This window comes from Aquila chrysaetos, chromosome 7 (genome assembly GCF_900496995.4).
Source record: "Aquila chrysaetos chrysaetos chromosome 7, bAquChr1.4, whole genome shotgun sequence".
Classification (NCBI taxonomy): domain Eukaryota; kingdom Metazoa; phylum Chordata; class Aves; order Accipitriformes; family Accipitridae; genus Aquila; species Aquila chrysaetos.
Genome location: NC_044010.1, coordinates 5,756,469 through 5,781,963, shown reverse-complemented (window position 1 = coordinate 5,781,963; position 25,495 = coordinate 5,756,469). Strand labels below are relative to the sequence as shown.

The window sequence follows — 25,495 nt, the reverse complement described above, 5'->3', positions numbered from 1 at the left end:
GAGATGGGGCAGCCAGAGAGCCGTGCAGCCTGCGTGGCAGCCACAGCAAAGCATCCCTGCGCTGCTCAAAACAGATCAGCCCTGCTATCTGCTGCTGTTGAGACTGCTGGAGGGGAAAATTAGATTTGCCTTTTGTTCAGCAAGCCTCACGGAAAGCCTCAGTTCAGCGGCTGGTCGAAAAGCAGTACCCGCTCGTGGTACACGCGCTTGGGTATTGGCTCAGTTGAGAGGGACCCTGAGAGTTGTAGCTTCTCCTCTCTCTGCTGGCTCTGCCAGCTCGTGCTGGGGTAGAGGTGCTGTGTCCCCGCCACAGAGACATCGGCCTCCCTCGACAGCTATCCCGGCTGCCCTGCTCGTGGTGGAGAAAGCCATACTTTTAAAGGATGGCGGAGATCCTTGGGATCCGTCCTTTGCTAAACCAGGCTCAAGACCCACGGTGCATGCATGTAATTCCTTCGCTGACTGCGGATGCCTCCCAGATACACCCTGCCTTTGTCGCGTTTTCATCCCACCAGAGAATGTCATGGCACATCCTGGTGACACGCAGCTAAAGAAGGGGCAGACTGCCCTCCTCCTTTCCTCACATTAACCTTACTGTATTCTGGCTGGTCTCCTCAAAGGCAACTCCTGTAACATTTTCTGTCTGAAAGGCACTGATGCTGGAGCAGCATTTAAATTTATGTTCCCATAAAATATTTTTTCCATGAAACATTTTATTCATAAGCCGTGGGACAGATTGGAATCTGACAGGTTCAGCTGTCGCTGGATGAAGGGAAGAGCAGAAACGACAAGAAATTTTTAGGAGAACTATATTAAACTTTGTGTAGGATTCGGATTTAGTAGTAACAGCAAAGTGAAATTTGAGCTGATATTCCATTATCCTGTTTGCAGTACACTCTAATAGCATCTCCATTCATAAAACAGTTCAGCTCCTGTCCTTTCATGTTGATCTATTTGTTTTGCTCTAGAGCAGTTTTCAACATGCAATGGATTTGCCTTCCTGCATACTTGTGTATATAGGAAAGGGACAACACCTTTCCAGGCTGTGAACACTTGGTCAGCTGTGTTTCTCTTCCCATCTTCTGGACTAGTAGAGGGCAATGTCAGCAGATAGGCAACGAAAAGAGAGAAAACACAAAAGGCTGGGCTAGGAAAGGGCGGGGGCCGGGGAGGGAAACTCATTTTCTGTTTCCACCTGACCAGGTCCCAGTGACCCATTACAAGTGCGTGACTTGCCTGGTTTTGCAGAAATCACGGTATGCAGTCTCACCGGAGGGTTGCAACGCCTCTCCCACTAAGCCTGGCTTGAACTAGAAATCCTTTGTTCTCTTCGGCTCTGCCCTCACTCGTAGAGTCAGGCTGTACAGCCGGCACCCAGGCAACTGCGGAGCATCTGCCTGCGCACCGTGAGGGATGAGCTTCCAGCCCATCGCAAGCAGAGGTGCGGTGTTCTTGTTGCACTCGTTCCCGAAAATTTCATCCCTCCTTCTTGGAAATGATAATAACGGGCCTCACTCTTTACTGATATTTTCTTAGCACCTCTGCAAGGTGAATGCAAAGCTCTATCAAATCCCAAGAGTATCATTTTACCCCTGCTTTCCGGTGGCATAATAGATAAATCACCCTTTACAGTGAGTTCAGCCTGATTTGCCTCCCTTCTCTACTCCCTTCCTATCAGATACTGCTGCACCTCAACCTCCTTCCCTGTCTCCCAGCTCCTGCAAGACGTGCAGCTACTTATAGACAGCCTCTTTCTACACCACCGTTAAGTTACTAAGCAGCTGAGATAAAAGGTTCCCACCTTCATAAATAATCAATGTGGGCCAAATGGTTCGTGCTTGCTCAACAAAATCATGCACTAGAAACAGAAATGGAAGAGACAAACACTAACCCTGCAAGGAAATTAACTACTTAATGCCAATAAAGGTGGAAAGGAGATTTGAATAATAGAGAAGCAAGAGAATAAGAGTCGAAAACAAGGGAGCTGAGCACCCATCAAACGCTTCCCTAGGTAGCCATACTTCTTTTATCTGTTCATAAAGTGTCTGGAGACTGGCTTCAATTTTAGCTAATTTGCTCATTACAAGGAAATTATTAGAGCAGCCTGGTAAGAGCAGCCTGGTACCTGCCAGCACGCTCCAGTCCCTGGGTGAGACTCAGCCTCTGCCATTCTGTCCCGCTCGGCCTCTGATGGTTTAGCCTGTGGTCATTTGCTGGCACTGGAGGGATGTAGATGTGCAACCAGCATCGGCTGGACCAGTGAGCCCAGCGCCAGGGGTCCTGCTGCAGGCACAGGGTGCGGACCGAGCAATCACAGCCCAGGTAGCTCTTTTCAAGGGCTACGTCTCCTGTACGAAGGGCAGCCCAGCCAAACGGGCTGTCCCGTGAATTAAATTTCTAGGGCAAGATTGCCATTATGGGACAGCATGACTTCAAGGCTCCAGTGTAGATGCCACACGTTATACCCGTCCTTTGTGGCACCTGTCAAGCACAGAGTCCCATCACTATATGATATGGGTGACTCCCTCCTGTTTGCTAGGTTCTATGTATAATAACTCGGATGTAGGAGAGGAGCTCGCTAGCCAGCACAGCAGACTCATCGGTGTCAGTATATCAATGCTGATTTTCACCACGTGGGTATCTGGCTCTTAAAGGAGGTGTCTGTTCCTAGAACCAAAATTGCACAGTAATCACAGTAATCTTTTCAGGTGACAGAGCTGTTGGGTGAGCAAAAAATAGTGCCATCATGGTGTTTCTCTTGGAGTTATCCACAAGCATTGGTAACGGGCATATATGGAAAAAAAAACCCCAAACCCCCTCATGCCTGATTCTCCACCGAGTAACCTCTCACACCAAGCTGGTGCCATCCTTTCGAAGCAAAGCTGAAGCCAGTGCAAGGAGTCAGGTCTGGCACAGTCACCTCAGGAGGTGCCAATAAGGACATTAGGCATCTACTAGTCTATCTCTGGTATGAATCCCTACTGTTTGTAAGCATTGGGCAGAAACTGCTACCACAGCAAGAGTCCCAGCACAGTCCCATGCTGTAGGCTTCCCAATCCCTAAATTACTGCATTGCTTTGACTGGCTGAAGACACAGACCCAGGCTGGGCTGTCAAGCTTTGGTCCTCGGTCACGGGTGACCCTGGAGCGGGCACCAGGTGCAGAAGGACGCACGGAGCGGTGCACAGGCTCCCTCCCCACGACACTTCCCACCCGTGACAAGCTCATGTCTCTTAGGGCAAGAGGGTACAAGGCTAAAAAACAACCACATGTCACAGACACAGGGCAGGAGAACACAACGGTGTTGCCAGTGTTTCGGTGATGGACAGGGACAGAGTTCAGCAATTCATTAAGTGAAATTGCCCAACTGGCTGAGGAAGGGGACTATTCCCTCTGGTATGCAAGGAAAAACCATCTTAGACAGCTGCTGTCCTTGTGCCCCAAGCCAAAACCTCCCTGACCCTAACTGTGATTGGGCCACCCCAGTTTCTCAGCCTGTCGTGTGAAGCTGAGCACAATGTCAGTTTTTGGCCGCCGGAGTAGTGATGACTTCCTACTCCTGTTCAACTTCGCTGCAGACAGAAATTGTTTGTTGCAGGTACAAATTTTAAAAAGTGGGAGGGAGGATAGCATCAAAGCAAATTCACCCTCCTGCACTGAATAAATGTTTTGTCAGCTCTAGTATTTATATAAGAGTGAGGGGATCACTAAAGGGCAGGGAGGGAGAGCTCTGAGGGTACAGAGAGTGAGCAAGGGAGTGTGCGGGAGCACTGAATTCCTTGGGAGATAAAGTTTCATTGCTACCAAGTTAATCTCCTGAGCTTCTCATTGCAATTTTGTCTCACTCAGTGCCTCTTGAAATGAGTTTCCATTTGTCTGTCTGGTGCTAATTTTCCCTCATTTGCCGCATCGCAGCCATCATTAGAGGTACAAAGTGCCTCCATTGTCTTTTTTTCCCCTTTCTTCAGTCACTCTCCTTACTGCCTCTTGGTTTGTTAACTCTGCTATCACTCAGTTGCAATCGGCTCCTGTTAGTCTGATCTGGCTGCCTCAGGATGCCCTGTCCCTCCAGGACCCATTGCTGCCTGGGGCAGGGGCCCAGGGAGGTGCTTTAGAGCAGTTGCAAACCTTTATTTGCAAGTGTTACAGCCCCTTCCCAGAGACGTTTGGTCTCTTTCCTTATTTCCATTTCAATTAGCTGATGGGGGTAACAAGAGCAGAGCAGGAAGGTTTTGGACAGCATTGCAAATGCCCTCTGAGCTTGTGGTCCTTGCCCTCACGCTGCTTCAGGGTTCACTCGGAGCCAGGAGCAGGCTCTCAGCTGCTGGCCCCTTACAAAGAGACGCTCAGTTGTGCCCCCCCCCCCCCCCCGGGAAGCAAATCCTTCTCCGCAGCCAGCAGCACAAATTCCCATGTCTTCTCCACAGCCTTTGGGTCCCCAAGCACACCAAGAGGTGCAGCTCCCTAGAGAGATGCCCCTCCACATCATCCTCAAGGAGACAGCAGCCCAAGGCCACGCTTCACAGCCATTCCTCCCGCAGCCTCTTGCTGCCAGAGCGCTTGGCAGGAAAAGGCCTGACTGGGCTCAGGCATATGATCACATTTCTGTCCTGCTAACAGAGCACACAGCACGGCTTATGCTGATGGGTACCAGGCCTGTGTCAGCTGGAACCCCATCCTGCAGCGTGGGAGGCTTGCCCTGATGCCTGTCAACAGCTCTACTGTGCCAACCGCCGCCCCGGAAAAAAAAAAAACCTTGCAGAAGAGCAATGCACCACTACCAGCAAGAGCAACTTGCTTCAAGATCATGGTACTGTGCTCATTGCCACCGTGTGCCATGGGTGGAAACAGCAGCACTGCTCCCTGCTCTGCCTCAGCCGTGTTGGGGTACTAGAGGTGCTCTCGCTAGCAGCTGCCTCCAGCAACGAACCTCTGGACGTCTTTTAGTTTCTGTGCCATGGAGGAGAGCTTTGATGGGTGGCAGGAGGCGGTGCTGAAGGCGTGCAAGGCTCTGTGGTGGAAGGAAGACCTCAGGCTGGGTAAAGTAACATTCATGGAAAGACACGGTGAGCCCAGCCCTCCCTTCACAGGGCAGACAACAACACACAAGCGCTGGTTTGGGAAGGGGGTTGTATTGGCTCTGCCAAGCAAACCAGTAAAGTCAGCAGCCAGCAAGATGATCTGGGAGAGGTTCTCCACAGCTGGAGAAGTTCTCAGGCCACTCTACAAATGGGTGATGGACCCATAGGCAGGCACGGCACCCTTTATTTGAGAAGGCTTCCCAAACCATATTGCAGAGAGGATGCACAGTCTTATTTCAAGCTTGCCACCAGCTCATGGGTGCTCTGGCTGAATGCACAGTGCCTGCGTTTTCCACGACTTGTGCCAACTGAAGCCACTTTAAGTAAGCAGTATGTCCCTGAGGCAGAGCTCCTCCAGTAACAATGGTTGTGCCACCCTTTTATATCCAGAGACCCAGCTGCCTCCTTGTATGACCTGGCCCATGCTGTTACTCGCAGCAGGCTCTGGCACCTCTAGGAGCTCTTTGTGTGCTGCCTGCTGGACGGCAGTGGAAGGGTGCTGGCTGCCAGACAGCCAGGTGGAAGCAGTGTTCCCACCATCAGCCTTGAAGAGGACCTCCTGCTGCTCTGCCAGGATCCTTGGTGGTTCCTCTGCCCCTACATGACAATGAGAGAACGAAGGTTCGGAGATGGCGTATGGCTGGGTGGGAGGGGATGGGGGAAGACCTGCTGGAGTCAGAGCTTCTCCCCGCGGCTGTTTCAGCTTGCTCACTTGCCACGTGTTCACTTGCCCAGGGAATGGGGAGGGGTGGGTTGCAAGCAGTACCCCTGCAGAGTCTTTGGTGCAAGGTCCTTGCTTTCTGTGCTGCCATATCCCTCAGCCTGAAAGCAAAATAACTTCTTTCAGAACGGCACACATCTTTTGATCCTGACTCTGCCACTTGCCTGCAGTGGGGATTAGACCATTATTCCCCATGAAAATTTCGATGCTAGACAAAGTGCATGGCTTCAGTGCCCGGAGGGGAACCCAACAGAACCGCAGGGCAAAAATAAAACCCAACGCAATTCAGGTATCTATAGGAAACAAGCCTGCGTGACTATTAGAGCTACATGTGATCACATAGGGCTGAATGCAGGGCCAGGACTGGAAGCCAGGTGCACTGTGAGGGACTGAAGCTCTCCTGGATTCCTGCACTCGTGTCAAGTGCCTTGTGCATCCCCACTGACCCTCTGTCTGGGCAGCATCCTCGAGGGGCTCAGGCCCTGGAGTGATTTCTTCAGCTGGGAAGATGGGTTGCAAAACAGGTTGCAAGCTAAAGAAACAGTCTTGGAGTCTGGGCTCCAAGAGATGGAAAACCCAGGTCTGTGTGTTGAGCTGGCAGAAGAAGGTGGGACTGTCCACTTCTACCAGTGACTTCCACAAACTCTCCCATTGCTAGTTCTGCAGCCTGTCACCACAGGCATCAGGGGACTGCAACCCTCAAGTCCCAGGCAGAGAGCTAGATAAAAAAATCAGCACCCAAGGAAGGGGCAACAGCAGATCAATGCAGAGGTGCGATTTCTAAACCAAGCCTTGCTGCCCTCCAGCCCTGTAAAGGTTTTGGAGCAGCTCTTATCTGGCAGAGTAGTGTTATTCCTGCTCAGTGTTTTGCATTTTAGTTGTAATTTTTTAAAAGATCTAGAATCAGATTTATCACCAAGTTTATTGGAACGTATGACCACTCTATTCTGCATTTCAATTTGCACTTTCCTCTCTGTGAAAAATGGTTCAAACATTAATTCCTGTAGCTTCCTGGTCATTGCACCCTTTTTAAGCTAAACTGGAAAGGCAGCATTTTTGAAGAGGAAATAGTAAATATTCTACAAACCATATACTATTAAAGTATTAATCATCAGAAAGCATTGTGGAGAGGTCATACTCTCCAGCGTGTTCCCAAGTTTTTACAGACAGCACACCTGCCAGGTGCGGACAGAATTCATAACACAAACGACAGACCAGTAACAAGGTGTTAGGTACCAGTATCTCTCTGGAAGCAAGTCATTGCAATTTCCAGCTCTCACAGGTATTCCATGTCACAGCCACTTGAAGATGCCCCCATGCTTCTGGGGTGATTTGGCCTGGATTTTGTGATAAATTGTGACATCTGCATCCTGATTTATAACCCAGCCTGAAGTGTCACATTTTGAGAAATCTTATGGAAAAAAAAAAAAAAAATCTGTATTTCACATCCCAAGCATCAAAATATGGTGTCTCTAAGACAAATACGCTGCCTTGGGATTCCAGCTGCTGATGGGCACAAGTGGCAAGTCCTGTCAATCTTAATGGTGCCAACCAGTGCACAGCTGTGGCAAATCTGATCAGGTGTTTTATCCATTGCAGTTTATCTCTCTAAACCCAGCTCTTTGCCTGTTCTGACAATGCCTGCCTTGGACAGCAAAAGCCAGTCTTGGCTGAATTGCAAGATATTTTTATGGACACATTTTCCTGTGGCCTTTGAGCACCATAACCCTTAAACTCATTTCCAATTGCAATTTAGCCATGTTTGAACATAGTTCTCCAGTGAGGAAAGATGAAGAACACAGTGCCCGGAACATCTCATCACTCTTCTTACTCTTCTGGAAGTTTTGAGTTATGGTAAGTGCCAAGAATTTAGATCCTCATTTACCGGTAGGTCTGCATCACTGCTACTAATATCCTATGTACCTTTTCCAGTGAGAACGGGGTACATCTAATAACTGCTGTTACAGATACAGAAAGCTCTTTGTGGTAGTAAACGCAGCAATTAATGCTAATGAGTCTGCTGTTAGCAAGTAATACTATTGGTGTTATGCTCACGCCTCACCAAATGCAAAGCTTCAGTTTGTTAAGCAGATGCCAGTGTTAACAGCCAAATTCTCTTCCCATGGATAAGTTAGTGTTAGTTAAATGTACCATTAAAAATAACCATTTAAAATGTTAATGAAAAGAGAGGTTGTGCTTGCCAGGGTTTTGCTTGTCTTCTTCTTCTTAGCCTCAGCTTTAAGGTGGTGGAGGTGAAAAGGCACAGACAGCTTTTCCAGGTGTGTTCAGAGCAGACATTGAGGTGGAGCCCTGGTAGGACTGGTGACATCCCCAGACAGCACCGGAATCGTGGCTTGTTTCCACCTCAGCGACTGCGCAATAACACCCAGTGCCGACCTTCATATCCACACAGCACACTGGTACCCCAGCCTGGGGCTCCCCCCACCGGCTTTGCCTTTGGCCCCCCCTGCCCCGCAACCCCCCAGCTCTCCCAGTGCCGTGGAAGAGGATGACGGCAATGGAGGAGGGTTCGTAATCCATCGCTTCTTCTCGGTCTCGAGTAGCAAAGCTGTGGTAAGAGCTAGCCATGTTCACGTTCACAGTCCTGCTTACACCTAGCGCTTACTGATGTACTGCTGCTTAGCATCCTGTTTGTGCTGAGCTTCTGACAGCAGGTTTTATTTAATTTCACGCAATTTAAGAAACAAGTCTGTACTCTACTGAAAACGAGGCTTTCATTGTCCTATGTGTTATATTCCAGAAACAAAATTAGATAAGCCTTTCCGTAGAATATATCCCTGTTTTGTACATAGGTCACCAGTCTCTGCCCCAGCAAACTGGAAATAAATAGGCTGTAGAGGAGAAGGTGGAAGGTGAAACAGAGGCAGTGAAGGCACCACACAGATGCTGCGCAGAACAGACCCAGAAATAAGCAGCGCTGGGTTTTCCCGCTCCAGCAGCGTGCGAGGACGAGACCACCTTGCTCTCAGAGCTCCAGCCAGGCTCTCCCGCAGCGCGAGCTGAGCTCGGCCGTGTGCATCCTCGTGCTGCTCCGGCGTTGGGGTTGCCTTTCCCCAGGTTTAGGCACACGCTGCTCCATTTGCTCTGGGCTGCCCTAGCCCTGCCGCACAGCCGGGGCCTGGATCCCAGCCAGACCGCTGCCTTGGCAGTAGCACATTTAGCTGTGTCCCCGGGGCCCGTCAGAAAATACAGGTTCTCCCTCTATTCTATTCTATTCTATTCTATTCTATTCTATTCTATTCTATTCTATTCTATTCTATTCTATTCTATAGGACAAGGCAGGTGCTGCAAGGCTGTGACATCCAGGTAGCATTTATGTGTTGGACAGACCCCGCCATTGGAGTGATGTGGCTGTAGATGTCCTGGGGTCTCCATCCCTCATACTTACCGTGCTGAGATATCCCAGGTGCTGCTTTCTCCTTTCACTAGACTCCCTGGATCCTGCTTCTTGGTTTCCTCGCCCCTTTGGCTGTGTTTTCTTGTAAATTTGCCCTGGCTACTCTGCTGCCCCTTGCCTTCTGCTCTCTTTCTTCTAACCTATACTTTTCATGCCTGCTTGTGCCCATGGTACGCGACTCCTGCCCCTCTCCCCCTTGTCCTGGCTGCCCTCGCTCCAAGCCCCAAGCCCTCTCCATTCCCCTGGCTCCCCTCTCCCTCCTTAACATAAGACCTGGCCTCTCCGGTGCTGTGTCCTGCTCTGTTTTCTTGGCCAGCATTTTCTGCCTCCTTTCTTACTGGCCTTCTCTTCCATCTCCACCATCGTGCTCCCCGTCTTTTGGTGCTCCTCTCTCGTGCTCGCCTGTGCTGCTTAGCCTCAGCCCATCCCTGCCATCTGCTTCCTTGCTCTTCCCTTCCCGGGACTGCAACCCTGATCCCGACCTGTACCTGCACACACAAACACTTATGCTATATTTACTTTAAAAAAATGTGATTATTTGCTAGAGCGGAAGGCAAGCACTGGCTTCAGGACTTGGCACTGCAGTTTCACCCACACCACCCAGTTGCGGACAGCCTCCGCTCCTCTCCTCTCCTCATGGCAGCCCCATTTCATGCCTATTTACAGCCTGCCCGCTCCCTTCGCCCCCAGGCACTGCACCCCAGGGCCCAGTCTGCTGGGGGGGAGCCGGCACCCTCAGCCCCAAGCCACTTGCCCCTGCCCTGCACCACCTTGCCCCGCATCCCCTGGCTGGGATGGGAAGTCATCACTAGACACCATCAGAGAGGACACAAGCCCAGGTATGCAAGGAAGGGGGGGGAAATAAAGAAACATTACTTCCTTTTCACGTTTATTTAATTTTTGTATTTTTTTGTATTTTTTTAAGATCACAGAAGAGCAGAGCATTCATACATGTAAAGAAACAGAAACGAGATAACAGAAGTTAAATACATTGAGAAAAGAAAAAATAAAAAGCTTCTTTTTTTTTTTCCATTACTGGGTTTTGTTCATTCATTTGTTGGGTTGTTTTGTTTCTTTGATCGGTTCTTTTACACACACACTTGCGCTTTTAAAATTTTCTTTCACAGAGCTAGTTCCAAAAACAAACCAATGGCAAAAAATAAAATGGCCGTTTTCTCGTTTCGTTAAAGAGAATTTCAGCTCATGTCTACAGTGCTGGGGAAAAATATATATAAAGATATAGATATATATATATATTTATATGTATATAACACTGTTAATGAGGAGAGTTCTAACCACCCCACCGTGTAGCAAGAAGAAGGGACTGGCCTTCATTCTCAAGGTCTAGAGGATGAAACTTGGCTCCAGCTGGGAAAGCTGAAAGATTTGGGGAGGTGACGGTGGCACCGCAGAGGCAGGTTCCTGCTCTTTGCCCCTCTCCTCCCTTTCCTGGCACACACGTGTGCCCCCGCACGCGCAGGCGCGGACGCACGCGTGCTTTCTCCTGGTTTCCTCGGGAGGTCACCACGTAGCGGTGCGGGCAGACAGAGCCATCGCCGGGAGCAAGTGGAGGAGCGCGTGTCTGGCTGCGCGTGTGATGGACGGCGTGGGAAAGGAGAGCGCCTGTATGGTGGCCACGAGGACTGCTCTAGCATGTGTGCGGTAGAGGTTGCAGGGGTGCGCGCGTTTGCCTGTGCGTGGCCGAAATGGGGAGCAAATGTCATCATTTCGGAGGAGGACAGCCTCACCTGGGAGGTGTTCTCCCCACTGGCTGGCTCCTAGGCGGTCTTGCTCCTCGTCTCCATCCGTGGCCCGTATGTTATGTACAGAAACATCCACACGCCTGTTCCCAGGGCACGGCCGGATCTACCACGGTCTCACACCGCATGGCTCAGGGAAACCTGCCGCAGCCCCAGGGCGGCGAGCGCCTGATGCCCCGGGAGCACGGGCAGGGAAGGAAGGTCCTGCCCTCCCTGGGAACGGCCCTTCTCGGATGTGATCTCTGTGCTGCCCAAGGAGCCCTGCCGTGCGTGCAGCCCGACCACCCGTGCTGCAGTCATGTCCTCCTGACTTGCACTGCCCCTTCCTCCTCCGCTCTCTGGGCACTTCTACAAGGTTTGCAGGGCAGGCTGAGGCACTGTGGCACGAGCTAACCTGAGCCTGCAACAAGTGAAGGACCCTTTGCTTGCCACTTGTCTGGGCTCATTAGGAGAGCTGCTCCTCTTTTCCCAAGCCCTGCCTTGGCTGGTGTCCTTGCCTCACACACATCGCTCCAAGACACAGAGATACAGAGGATCATACCAACATATCCTCACCAAGCTGACGTCTGCTTTCCTGTTACGGCGAGTGAATCAACAAGCAAACACCACATATTGCCCTAATAGGAGCCAACCATCAAGCAAAATTTGGGGGACTGTAGGAGCTGCCTGAACATTGTTCTAGCAAGTTACAAGAAGGAAAAGAGAAAGAGGTTTTAATGGTGTGACACAGCTCTTAGTCAGCAGGAGTCATGCAGTTAAAAAAAAAAAAAAAAATCTTCTGGGCATCCCACTGGAAAGGAAGCCGCTCTAAGACTAGCATTGAGAGGCCACAGTCTCCTCGCTGGTGAACCTGGGAGTTCTGCGCATGGATGATGGACAGCACTCATCCCTACCCATTTCCACCGGCATCGCATCTTGGCAATGACCATCCAGTTTCTCCATCATTTCCCTGCCTAAGGTTCTGCTCCTTCCATGGGACAGTTTGCTCCTGGCATCCCTAACTCAAGAAGTTTTGTGTACTCAAGTCAGAGAAGCAGTAAGATTGTGCACCATCAGGAGAGAGAGAGAGAGAGAGAACTGCTCACCCCCCCCCCCCCCCCAGCATCTCCTCCGTAGGACTGTCTTGGTTAGCCATCCTTGGTGTCAGTTGCTACATCACATCAAGCACCATGATGATTTGGGCTGTGGGTCAGTGTGCTTGGAGGAGAGAAGCAGAGGTGCGAGAGGGGTTGGGAGGAGAAGAGCTGTTTCCCTGTGCCCGTAGCTTCCCTCATCAGAGAGGGGCGAAGTGGTAGAGCACTGCACAAAGATTGAGCTGAAACATCACCTGGTGACGAGGCTGTGAAGGACGCTAAAGTAGCTCCTCTGACTTCCCAGATCCTCTTCCCCAAATGCTCTTGAATCATCAGGACTTGCTGTTTACTCCCCCAAATTCCTTCCAGATGTGCAGCTTCCACTCAGCCTGGAGACCATGTGGCTATTGACGGCGACTTTGTCCATGCTGTGAGCTTGGACTTCCAAAATGGGGTTGCTCAGACAGGTGGCTTGGGGGCATGGTCTGGATGCACCTGGAGCTAAGAAGAGCTGGTGGGGCTTGGCTATACTTTGACCAAAAGTGGGGCAAGCAGCGGTACACGAGAGATCTGCCCAAGCGGTGAACAGTCAGTGGCGTGAGAAAGGTGTGCAGACAAAGACTAACTCTCGACACAATGCATGTCACCAATGAAATCTTCATGAATGGCACGTTAACATGCACTTGGTGCTAGCATGGGGCGACACAACTTCACTGGTGAAGAAAGCGGGAAGGGGGGAGGAGGGGACTGCATCACTGAGCAACATACCCGCAAGCTGCGGGGCTGCAAACAAACAAAAATGAACACAACTGCCAAGATACAGGTGTCGGCTGGAGCGTCCCACGTCGCCCTTCCCAGCCGTTCAGAGACAGGCGTCTGCTTCATTTTCCATCTGACCAGACACACGCTCCAAGCAACATGCTACAGTCATGCATGGAGTTCATGTGGCTCGGGGTGGCTGCATTTCCCCTGTCCAGTTCCTTTCAGAAGGACTTGCCTTCACCCCTCCTCTCGGTCATCTGAAAAGGGTTAGAAATCTGCTAGCAAGTATGGGGCCATATATTAAATCTAAGTCTTTGTTCCTCTGCTTGGACATTACCAGACATCTCATGTAACTCTTGTAATATTTACAAACCAGTAGAAGAAATACAATTTTTTTCTTTTTCTTTTTTTTTTTTTCCATTTTGTTTGTTTCTTTTTATAACACTAACTGTTAAATCTCCATCAATCAAACACAATTACACTGACAAGCTCAAGGAACTGGTGTCCCATTCCAAACTCCCATCTCTCCCAGTCCCCAACCAGCTGAGAGGCAGCAGGAAGCAAGAGCGCAGCTTTTCGGGAGGCAATGGGGAAGATAGCAACATGAACATGGAGTAGAGGCGAGGAGGAGAAACAGCTTCAGAGAAAAGGGCCTGAGACATGAGAAAACCCTTTGCAACTTCTCTGTCAAAGGGCAGAGGGGTGAAAGAGAATGGAGAAAATTGTTTGACTTTTTGCCTGTGTTTCCTATGTTCATTCAGGCTCTCCTCTCGACAGATGCTTTGAGCGATCCCTGCTCAAGTTCAGGAGGAAACAGGGGGATGGCCACAGCATCCCGTGACGCACACGGCAGCTTGCAGGATTAGCTTCTTGGAGTAAATCAAGCTCCAGCCTACCCACAACTCCCCCAGCCCTGCTAGGAACAGACATTGACAGGAGTGGGGCTCCCAGCACTGCTGCAGATAACAGGCATACTTGGTATTTGTGGCTTTTCTCAGACAGGTCTGCAAATAACTGGCTTTAACCCTGTTTCACAGCCACGCAACGGAGGCACGGATCTGCCCAGGTCCTGCAGGCAAGACCAGATCCCAGCACCGGGGTTGTGGCTGTTTTGTCTAGCTAATAGGCAGATGGCTTCAAAAAACGGGTGTCCTGTTTTTAGTAGTATATTTCCCTTTAAACATAAGCCTCTGTGCCTTGACATCTACAAAAATATCCCCTCAAAACTTCAAACCAAGAAAGATGTGAGACAACGAGGTGCCGGGACTCGTGACCACCACCACACCATACGGCTCTGATGTGTGTGAAACCAGTGCCTTAGGAGTGACCCCACAGCGACAAAAACTCATGCAGAGGACAACACGCACGACAGACCTTACAACAGCAACCAGGCTGACATCAAAGAGAAGCCTCAAACTAAAGAAAAAACCGTGGGCTTGACCCAGCCCTTAGGAACAGCCTGTGCCGGCAAGTCACTGCAGGCTGCCCACCTTCTCGCGACAAGCCTGCGACAATAAATCCAGGCGTAGGTACAGCCCTGAGAATGAGAAATGCCGGTGATGCAGTGTTTTCCCTCATGCCAGTGTGCTGGAGACGGTGCAGCTCCAAGCCCCGGCTCCTGGGACCAGCATCAGCTCGCGGCTGTACCAGGGGATGAGGAGCCCCGTTGCAGCGGGAAATCTGGAGTTGTAACTAAGACACCGAATGACACAACCCTCCGGAGAGGTAGGCACGAGGACTGGGGTGTCTGAATGCTCTGAAGGATACAGGGCATTTTGTTTCCTGGGCCGCAGCACAGCAGTCTCCAAAGGAGATGCACAAGTCCCTTCAAAGACCGCCCTATCTCGGAATGGGGGACCTGTCCCTGAATGCCTTGGGCGGATTTCAGGCACCAGTTGCCCAGCTCTGCCCTCTTGCACCAAGGCACAAACACCCCCACGTATGGCTTTGGGACCTGGAGGAGCAGGGGGAGCATAATTTACCACCCTCCAAATCCACAGCAGATCTACAGCGAGTCTGCCATCACCCGAACTTCAGCCTCTTGCCTCTCTCCCTAATATTTCCTCGCTCATTCTGGCTGCCTGTGAGGAGCCCTTGCCTGCCTGCTTAATTGCCTGCCTGCTGCTGCCCGAAACAGCTGAGCTCAGCAGAGAGGAGGCAGGGGCTGGCAGTGCCGCAGCGCAAGGTGAAAGCACCGCGCTGAGCGGCAGGGAGAGGCCTTGGCGGAGCGTGCCCCAGCTCTGCGAAGATGGGGACAGGCTCACAGACGGCAATTCCCACTTTCCTTCCCGGCGGGGGACCGCCTGGTGGGTATCCCCTCCCGCACGCCGCAGGGCTGCAAGCCCAAGCTGTTTCCCCCTTGCCTTCAAGAGCATGCGAGCGTGGCTGCCAAGCTTGCTGCTACTGCTCCAATTCCCAGGGCAAAGACAGAAAAGCAAGCTTGCTGGTGCTTGACAGCTCAATGGTGCCTGTAAAACACTGTACGGGCGTGGAATGGTCACTCGACTTGTGTGGGCTAACTCAAGTTCCTCCCTGCACATCCCTCCCACTAAAAGACCCAGTGGCTACTTGATAAACCCTGTGTTTTGTCATCTTTGCTGCTGTGGATGCTAGGGCTCGTGACTGGCCAGGAAACACAGGAGTCTTCTCCCCACTGCTCCCGTCCGCACGCAGGCACTGCAGGCACTGGAGCGTACGACTGTTGGCTTCCCCTCTCCCACCGCTCGCTCCGGCTCCTGCAGCAGACCTGTTGCTGGCATGGTGATTTCCAGCCACCACCCAGCATTTTCTTAGCCCTGTTTCTGACAGCCTATTCTCTCCCTCTCTTTCTCCTCACTCAGGAGCCACTAGAGCATCTCCTGTTGGCATCTCTGCATGTGATTCTGCCATGGGAAGGGTGATGGCAAACGATAGCCCCCTGCAGCAAGACCAGCACCCTTCAGATGAGAAAAGAGAAGCACAAGGGGAATTGTGCTGCCTACTTCTTTGCTGCACCACTTTAAGCTCCTTCTTTATAAGCCCAGAATTTTGGACCTGACATTTGTTTTTTTTCTTACATTCACAGGTCCCGGACATTTTCTGACCTAATTTGTTTCAAATGTGGAATTTGCAAAGTGAGCTTTGTAGTAGCAGTGGTGTACAATACACACACACACACACTCACCCTTACACAGCACACATTTCCTTTTATAACAGGGGGGGACAGAAAGAACAACAACAAAAAAAGGGTATTGGCTCTATTTTTGCATGACTACCAAAACGGTTAGGAATGACCAGATTGTGGTTTTTCACGTAGAGGCATCGTTCCTACGCACACACTATACCTACAGGAATGGCTGCTCGGTGATGTCCAAGGTCTCATCACTCACATCCCACCGGCCCAGCCTCCCCTCCCCAGGAGGAGTGGGCAGCCGCACTCTGCACTCTGTAGTGCTGCAGGCCAGTCCCGGTTTCTTCCGCTTATTTGGACAAATGCACACGTGCGCACACCCCCATGCACGTGTGCAAGCACTCAAGTGTAGCAGGGGCTGCTATGCTGGTACTTGAAGGCTGAGAGCCAGACAGGTTGCAGGTGGGAGAGAAAAAAAGGCTAAGCAAGGGTGCAGACTGACTCTTGCAAGCAAGGTGGCCAGGAGTCAAAAAGCCAGTGAGGACGCCGGAGAGGGGACACCATGGAACCTGTGTTGCAGCCGCTCCCCTCTCCTCACCCCTCTTCTCTGCCTGAGTGATCTCTCAGCATCTTGTCTCACACTTACAAGGCAGGACATTATCTACAGCAGGATGAGCATATGTACACATGGACTGTTCCTTTTGCATGCTTCCAGAGAGCAAGAGAAAGAGAGAGAAGACAGAGCAAGAGTCACACATACACGCATGCATGCACGCACACAGGCATACACGGGAGAAAGATACCTGGTCGAATTGAGGGGGGGAGAGGAAGAGGATTAAAAGAAAAGAAAAGGAAAGTATGTTTTCAGTAGAGTTGACACAGCTTTAGTTCAGGCCAGCTTGCACAATGTTGCACGAAGGAGGGGACAGGAAAGAAGGTGTTTAGCAAGGGCTGGGTGCACAGGAGCGCAGGGTGACGTGAAGAGAGGAAGGGGTTCTTCACAGGACACCAGTGTGCAGAGAGCTTCAGGTGGCTTGCTCTGGTTTGTGGCTTTTTTTTTTTTTCCTTTTTGTTGTTTTCAAAAATAGGAACTGGCTGAGCATCAGCTCACAAAAATGACCCAGGGCATCCAAAAAGTAAAGTGGCTACAGACACCGAAGCAAAGACCTCTTTCCGCAAAAGAAAGAAAGAGGAGGAAGGAAGGAAGGAAGGTGAGGGAGTATGGAAAAGAGGAAGGAGGAGAGAAAAGAAAAGGGATCTCCTGTTCGATTGGCTTTGTGGGTTTTGTTGGATTGTTTACATTGCAGCATCCTCCGGCGACACAGTCCTTGCTGGTGCCCCATTCTCTCCCTCACTTCGTTTTGCCTCCTAGACGGTCGGTGACTTGACAGCCGGCTTGTCAGGTTTTGGATTAAATGTTGCTGAGTCTTCTTTGCTGTAATTTTTCCTCTCCCCCCTCTTCGCTCCTGAACACACAAAAGTTGTGAAAGAAACAGTCCTCTCTCTCTCCCCCCCTCTCTTTTTTCTCTCTCCCCTCTCTTCGCTCTGTCTCCTGTATAACGCATTTTGTTTTGTGTGTTGTTGTTGTTGTTGTCGTGTTGGGTTTTTTTTTAATTATTATTATTATTATTATTATTATTTTTAATTCTGATTTGTATTAACATTTGCTGAGTAGGCAGAGCAGGGACGCTGCCAGCAGCCACAGTGGGACGGCCAAACTCATGGAGCCGTTGTCTACTCTCCCTGTGCCGGGTCCTGCAGGGTGCGAGAAGGGAGAGAAAAGAGGACAAGATTACACATGGCTGAGCGAGACGCGGGTAACACAGGAACACGGCGCTTCGCTCCGGGGCTGCTCCTGTGCCGCAGGGCACAGCCGCCTTCCCGCTCAGGTGTGCCTCCGTCCAGGCTCCTGCCCGCCAGCTCCTCATCATCCTCCCCGCCAGCTCCTCATCATCCTCCCCGCCAGCTCCTCATCATCCTCCCCTCCTGCCCAATGCTCCATCGGCATGTGGCTCTCCCTAAGCAACACCCAGGCTGGAGAAACAGGGCCTGGAGCAAGCGGGAAGGCTCAGCCCCGGCTGCCGACCCCATCCCATCCCTTGCCGTGCCTCCGGCTGGATGCCTGGAGCGGGGGCACGGCTCGCACCTTCGCACGGTGTACCCCCCCCCCCCCCCCCCCAGCCCCACATCTCCCCACTCCGCCCCGTTCCCGGCGCTGGCCCTGGGATGCCAGGGCTCGTTGTAATTCTGCGCGGTGGCCAGTGCCTGTCTGCAGCCAGACACCGGCTCCGCAGGGGCTGATTCATCACAGAGGTCCGATCAATAAAACATGGGCCCGACCAGCGGATGCCTCCCCTCCCAGGGGCTGCGCCGCAATTATTTATTTCTTAATCGGGGTGGAGGAAGGCTTCGCTGTTGCGTTTATGGCCTTGCGGCACGGCACCTATGGGGCAAGGGAGCAGGGTGTGCCAGGGAGGTTGATTTTTTTCGTAAGGGTGGGAAACGAACTTGCATGCGTGTGTGCGTGCATGCACGGGGGGGTCTGTCGGGGGGGGGGGGGAGTGCTCTGCCGCAGCAACAAATAGTGCAGCCTCGCTCCAGGAATATTAAGTGCTAACACTCCTGACATCTTCTCATTCATCCTCTCATTTATGGGTTCCCGTTTCTGGATGGCTTTAAAGGCAGCGATGCTATTTTAAATTCACCCTGCAATACCAAGCCTTGGCAGCCTTTGCTTTATCATGGGGCAGGGAGGTGGTTTTGTAAATGCATGCTCGTCATGTATATGTACACACAGGTGTACGCCTATATGTACATTTATATGTACACATATAGGTACACGTATATGTAGCGTTTTACACAGAAGGGGTGCAGGAAGATGCTGAAGCGTGGAGATGGAGATGAGTCTATACGTTGGGACTGATGCTGCGGTGGAAGAAAGAAGACATGCTTACTACCAAGAAGAGCTATTTTTCTAACGGCGGGGGGAGCCAAAAAAACCCTGCAGTTTACCAGGCGAAGAGCCGCTCTCTGCTGGTTGGAGCACGGGTGCCACAGGCTCGCTTAGCAGCACAGTCGCTATTAAACTCTAGCTGGTGACTAAAAGGCAGCAAATCCACGGATGTCCCCAGAGCCCCTGAAATTCTGTAGCACTTTCATTTGTGTGATTTCTTCCTAATGTAGCCCATCACTTACTAGATCAGCTGTTTGTGCCCCAATTCTATTCTTTCATTATTAAGTAAGTATGTGCTGAATTGTGTGGAAAATTTATATTCCATCTATGGCTTCTTTTTTCAGTTAGTCCCTGCTCGCCTTCTGTAGCTTGTCACACAAATCCTACAATATTGGTTTTTCACTCTCTGTATGGGTGACAGGAACTTATTTCCCCCTCTGAGGTCGGGCACCAGTTCAATTTCAGCTACTATACTTACCTGACCTATGTTTCAGAGAAAACATCTTTCACGGTCAAATAATTGGGGGGAGGCTGTCAGGGACCATTTCCATCCTATATTGGCAGTGAAGAAGTCCCAAAACATGACTCCTCCGGCCCAGCAAATAATCAAGAACACACCAGGGAGGGTGTGTTGCCCACAAAAAGTTTCCAGCCATCACGTTTTTACTGTTTGGCTAAAATACTATTTGTCTAACACATAAATGTATGTCACACATACGTACGTGGCAACCACCCACCCCTCCTTGCCACTCTTCTAGGGTGCACATGCCAGCAGAGCACAGGCACAGGTACCTACGGAGGCACGCGGTGCACGGCTGTGTTTGGCCTTGGCTGGGTGCTGCTGCCTTAATACGTGTAAGTGCACGGCTCGGGGTTTGTGTGCTTGGTTGGGCGTGGGGGAATAGTGGCGTGGTATTGTGTGGTGTGGTGTGGCGTGGCATGAGCGTGGTGTCGTGTGGTATGGTGTGGTATGGCATGGTGTGGGTGTGGTATGGCGTGGTATGGTGTGGTGTGGTATGGTATGGTGTGGTGTGGTATGGCATGGTGTGGTGTGGTATGGTATGGTGTGGTATGGCGTGGTATTGTGTGGTGTGGTATGGTGTGGTGTGGCATGAGCGTGGTGTTGTGTGGTATGGCATGGTGTGGTATGGTATGGCGTGGTATGGTGTGGTCTGGTGTGGTGTGGTATGGCATGGTGTGGTGTGGCGTGGCGTGGCGTGGCGTGGTATTGTGTGGTATTGCGTGGTTGATGTGGTGTGGCATGAGCATGGTGTCGTGTGGTATGGCGTGGTGTGGCATGGAGTGGTCTGGTGTGGCGTGGTATGGTATGGTGTGGTATGGCGTGGTATTGTGTGGTGTGGCATGGTATTGAGTGGTGTGATGGTGTGGCGTGGCATGAGCGTGGTGTCGTGTGGTATGGCGTGGTGTGGTGTGGTATTCTGTGGTATGGCGTGGTATTGTGTGGTTGGTGTGGTGTGGTGTGGCATGAGCGTGGTGTGGTGTGGTATGGCGTGGTCTGGTGTGGCGTGGTATGGTATGGCGTGGTATGGCGTGGTATTGTGTGGTGTGGTGTGGCATGAGCGTGGTGCGGTGTGGTAAAGGGATGAGCTTCTGCAATACCTAGGTATACGGGAGGACGCCCAAGGCCTGGCATGACGAAGGACACGCTCGGCTTGAGCTTCGCTGTGCAACCTGGGAGGTGTCCATCCACCTGCCCCGCCAAGGCTCCCACCTCCGCCACCACCGGCCGCCTGCGCCGGCGGGCCCTGCGCGCCTCGGCGGGAAAGGCGGGAAGAGGCGGCGGCGCCGGGACCCAGCGCGCTCCCCCCCGCGCCTCGCCTCAACCCCGGCCCGCCATAACCCCGCCCGCACACGTCACGCACCTGCACCCCCCCCGTCCGCCAGGCCGCGGTCTCCGCCGCCCTCTGGCGGCCGCCGCCGCCCCCCGCGGAGAGAGACCCCCCCCACCACACACACACCCCGCCGAGACCCCCCCGAGACCCCCCTGCGTCCCCCTGCCCGCCTGGGCCTGGGCACGGACCCAGGGCACGGCCCCTGGGCCTGCGATCCCGCCTCGGCCACCCAAAGCGCTCCCTCGGTGCTGAAAGCCGAGAAGCGAGCGGTTTTTTTTAGGGGGGGGGACGGGACGGACACGACACACGGTGGGGTTTCTGTGGGGGGGGCTTTGTGGCGCTTTCCCTGCTTTTCTCCCCACTTTCGTAACCTTCGGGTCGTGCTCTGGGAATTTGGTCTGCAAGCTTCGTCTCCCGGGCTGGTCGTTCCCCCGCGGTTTGGCAGCACCGCGAGGTTCGCGGCCACGCGATCGCTTCGAAGGGGGTTTTTCTGCCACCGCAGCCAGGGAAGGAAATTGGGTTTCCGATGATGATGAGTTAATACAAATATCTGGCAGCATTTTGCGAATAAACCCTTAAGGGACCCCAGACCCCGAACGGCTGACCGAGTCAGATCACTTCAATCAAATAAAGAAGGAACAGACTGAAAACCGGCAACGGCAAAACAACGGCACTTCTCTGCCTTGCTCCAAATCGCAAGACATTTAGATACCCAGTGCCTAACCGTGCTGCAACAGCCTCACAGGACGTTTCCGAGGGTTTGTCCGTGCCGCCCATTCAGCCCGGGCGATCTGCGTCGGTGTCACGGCACTTGGCCGAGATTTAGAGAGCTGTAGCCCTCTCAGGGCTGGAGGGGACCTGGGACCCTCTTCCCAAGGCAGGGTAACCCTAGCTGTGTCCTTAAATTTAACCATGGGAAAAACCAGAGCCGTGCCACCGCAACCTCGCCGCTCCTGCCCACCCGTGTGTAACAACGCGCCCGTGCACCAGCCTCTTGCACAGAGAGGCTCCGGGGGTCTTTTTCTGAGGGAGAACATCTCCGTACTTTCAAGTGGGGACGCGGAAGGGGCGGCGAGGCCCTTCAGCGTGGGACTTCTTCAGCGATTTCACCCGCTGCCTCACCCTCCTGCGGGCAAACCCTTCCACGCAGCACGCAGCGGAAATGTTGCTGCGTGCTCCCACGTGCAGCGTGCTGCTCAGGGGGTGCTGCGAGAGCTTTACCAGCCTCATAACGCAGAGCCGGCGGCACCTGCTACTGCTAAGGCTGCCTGACCTTTCCCATTATAAGGCCCCGGTTGTGTAGCACTTTACAAGCATCAACAGGGCAGGTGGAACGATCCCATGCTGGGTGTTTGCCTTGGGCTGATGGTATTTTTTTTTTTTTTTAAGGGGAAGAGCAGCAGCCAAAATACTTCTGCTGTGTCTGAGAGCAAGGCTTGAGGAGGACTAAAGTGTTTATCTTAAACGTAAAAAGAAGAAAGCCAGTGACTGTCCCTCAGAACATTTTTCTGCTCTGATGCTTTGGCTTGGAGCCTTGTGACAGTGCAGAGATTTGGTCTTTCAGAAAAATGTAAATAGCTACACAAAACTACCTCCCTTCAATACCCTTGGGGAGGGGGTCCCCACAGACTTCACACATCTTGAGTGACTTTCCTGGGACCCCCTCAGTGGGTCAGTGCTTTGGCTTCTCACACGTTTTAGCCCCCCTGCTCCCCCAAAACCGGCACAGCACAGCTGGGCTTGCTGCACTTGCTCCTCTCCAGAGGGCTGCAAGCTAGGCTGGCCCAGGTTTCACTATAGGGGACATGGGTATGTATGCTAGTCTGAATTTGCATGGTATAGCTGTAATGCTTTTGTATGTGTGTCGTGGCTCATGAACTGCTCCTACTCCTGTCAAGGGTGTAGGAAAAGACATGGCAAGAAGCGGGGGGGGGGGGGGGGAGCTTGGGTGAGATGGTGGAGGGAGAGGGGAAAAGCAGGGTGCTGCTTACGTTCGCAGCAAACCACAGCAAGATTGCAAAGGCGAGAACTGCTCTCTTCCTCAAAACCAGCCTGCCTCCAAGAGGAGCATACCACAAGAAAAGACCAGCTCTACTGGGTCAGTCCAAGGGTCTTGTCCAACCTTCAGTCCTGTTCCCTGCAGGTGCCGGGTGGAGGCCAGCCGGGAGCACATGGCCAGCATGGCATCATACTGGCCTGCCTCAGGTGCTTCAGAGTCATCCTGAGCCAGTGGACGCTGCACTCCTTAACAGAGTCATCCACGAACTTGTCCAGTCACTTCTGGACTGCCTGCAGAATTCCATATCCACAACCTCCCTTGACTTTTAAGGAGCGCAGCGGCAGTCAGCTGCCAGCAGTGGTATTATGGCCACACAATAAATTTGGGTGTTATGTTCTCCTGTGACTTTAGGACCTTGGCATTAACAGAAAAGCTGGCACACTGCCTGTTACTAATTGCCACCTGAACTGGCTAGATTAAAACTGTCTCAGTCAGTCCTTGCTCTGCAGTCTCCTCTGCTGCCTACAGGAGAGCCAGGCTAAGGAAACTGCTCAGTGTGGGAAGAATTAGCTGGGGTGTGTTCAGATCTCCCTAGGAAAGAGAGAGATGAGCTTTTCGTCAAGGAAACTGTTAAGAAAGAAGCTACCCAGTGTCAAGAGACTGGTGTCCTGAATCGCAGAGCTGCAAGTCTCTCCCCACCAAACCTGGGGCATAGCTATTACTGAGCCCTCAGCGGATGCTACCCAGGCGGCTGAAGGGAGCACAGTTTAGATGTGGGAGGGCTTGGTATGATGGCCCCCGAGGCCTAAGCAACTGAGACCCCAGTGGTGCATCCCCCGTGGCACAGGCTCAACCTCCAGAGACAAGGCTAGCAGAAGAAATCACCGAGAAGGGAGCGGACTTCTGAGGTCTGACCTTTGTGGGATGAATAAAAGGGCCCTTTTTCTCCCTGCCTTCAAGCCTTGAATTTAATAGTGCTATAAGACGCTGCAACACAGAGCCTCGGCAGCAGTGGCCAAGATCTGAAGGCTGCTCGGTAGCCCTGTACGTGCCCTGCCTCATGGCTGGCGTTGGCCCCTCAAAGCCTATAGCGTCCATTTGGGGTTGGGGGCTGCATGAGGAGGTGATAAATATGGGAGGAAGATTGTATCAGGTCAGAGGCATAGGAAAAGGCGGCCGTGATGAGGGGTATAAGAAGGGGGTAATATGGACCGAGGCAATACGATGAGCCTTACACTTGTACCAATGCAGGGCTACGGCACAGGGAAGGTCTTCAACTGAAACGGCAATATGGGCACGATCGGCTCAGGACACTGAAGAGGGCAAGAGGAGGAGATGTCAGCCAGGGTGAGGATGGGGAAATGTAGGAGCTGATGTGAGCATGCAGGCTGGATAGGTAAGGAGACCAGGTCCTGGGAGAAGGGGAGATGAAGAGAGGAAATTAAACCCAGATCAGGCATAGGGAAGCACGGATGGTGGGAGAGGGGCAGGTACAGGGGAAGGATGGTGTTTATGGGAGGAGGGAGTCAGCACCGGGAACGCAAAGGCAAGGAGCCAGAACCCACCCGGGTGAGAACCAGAGGAGGAAAAAGCGGGGATCCCCCCGAACAGTCGAGGGAGGGATGCGATGCCGCCGATGACGCCAAATCGCCGCTTCCCCGCGAGGTGGCAGCCGAAAGCCAAGGAAAAACGCGACTCCGGGCGCTCACCCGGCCCGGCTCGCAAACCCCCGGGCTGGGAAGTGCGCTGGCTGGCACTTACCACCCAGCGCTAACGGCTACCAACACCTGCGGGGAAACCCTGGGGTCCCGCACAGCAAAGCCCCCGCGGGACCACGCTAAAGGAAGGGTGCCAGCTCTGGGTCCTCGGACCCACTTCTGCCTGAGACAGCCCCATAGGACCACGGTTATGGGGTGCAGAGTCTGATCCTCGCCGGTCCGCAATCACACGCAGCAGTATCCTTGGTAAAACTGCCTTGGGGGTGGCAGATCTGACCCGCTGGAGGCTCATCCCCATCAAAAGCAAGACATTTCCCCACTATGGTAGCAAGAAGCAGAGGTTGCAGGGGGTGGTGGTAAAGTTTCTAGCCCATTCTACTTCCTCCACGCAGATAATCCCCCTTCTGCCCCCTCACTCCCTCCAGCTCCCTTTCGTTACACCAACAGCACCCCTGAAGGGGCCCATAAGAGAGGGGGATAGAGGCTGTGCCATGACATGTAACCCTTGCTGAACCCGCAAACGAGGCCAGACTTGTAAGCAAAGCCACAGGTCCGCTTGGTTGCACAGATGCCTCCAAATGTTGTAAGCGACATGATCACCGCCGGCAGAAATTGAACGTATGACTCTCAAGACTCCCAACGCAGACCTTGAAAAAGGGTCATCTGAGATGCAAGCAGAAAGCAGATACATTCCTGGTCCATACCCAGAGGGAAAAAATCACCCACCCGTCTACACGTTTCACACCCATCTTCGCCAATCTAGAATATTCTACTGGGTCCGGGGTCCCATCATCTGAGTAAACCGAAATGGAGATAGGAAATGAGACAGCAGGTGCCAGTGTTTCTCTTATTTACATTAACAAGACTCCAGGGCTTGACATATCTGCAGTGCTGATGGAGGAGAGCCCACAGAGAAGTTTCAAAGGGCATCAGAATGCTACAGGCTCCTTATTTGCTTTCGGGAATCTGCCCCTGGGATCCTGCAAAGAACACGAGGTAAAACCTGGTGGAAGAGGACCATCAGCCCCCATAAGTTGCTAAATGGAAG

At 52.4% G+C, this 25,495-nt stretch overlaps 1 protein-coding gene across 4 annotated transcripts in view; it reads right to left on the bottom strand.

Annotated features, from left to right (window-relative positions):
- Nucleotides 1-13,190: 13,190 nt before the first annotated feature.
- LOC115343582 (limbic system associated membrane protein) overlaps nt 13,191-25,495 on the bottom strand; it is a 1,014,959-nt gene continuing 1,002,654 nt past the window's right edge. For all 4 annotated transcript variants that reach the window (XM_030019709.2, XM_030019710.2, XM_030019708.2 and 1 more), the window contains one exon: nt 13,191-17,679. In XM_030019709.2, coding sequence (XP_029875569.1) covers nt 17,582-17,679 — 98 coding nt within the window. In that variant the 3' untranslated portion in view covers nt 13,191-17,581. The remainder of the gene's footprint in view (nt 17,680-25,495) is intronic.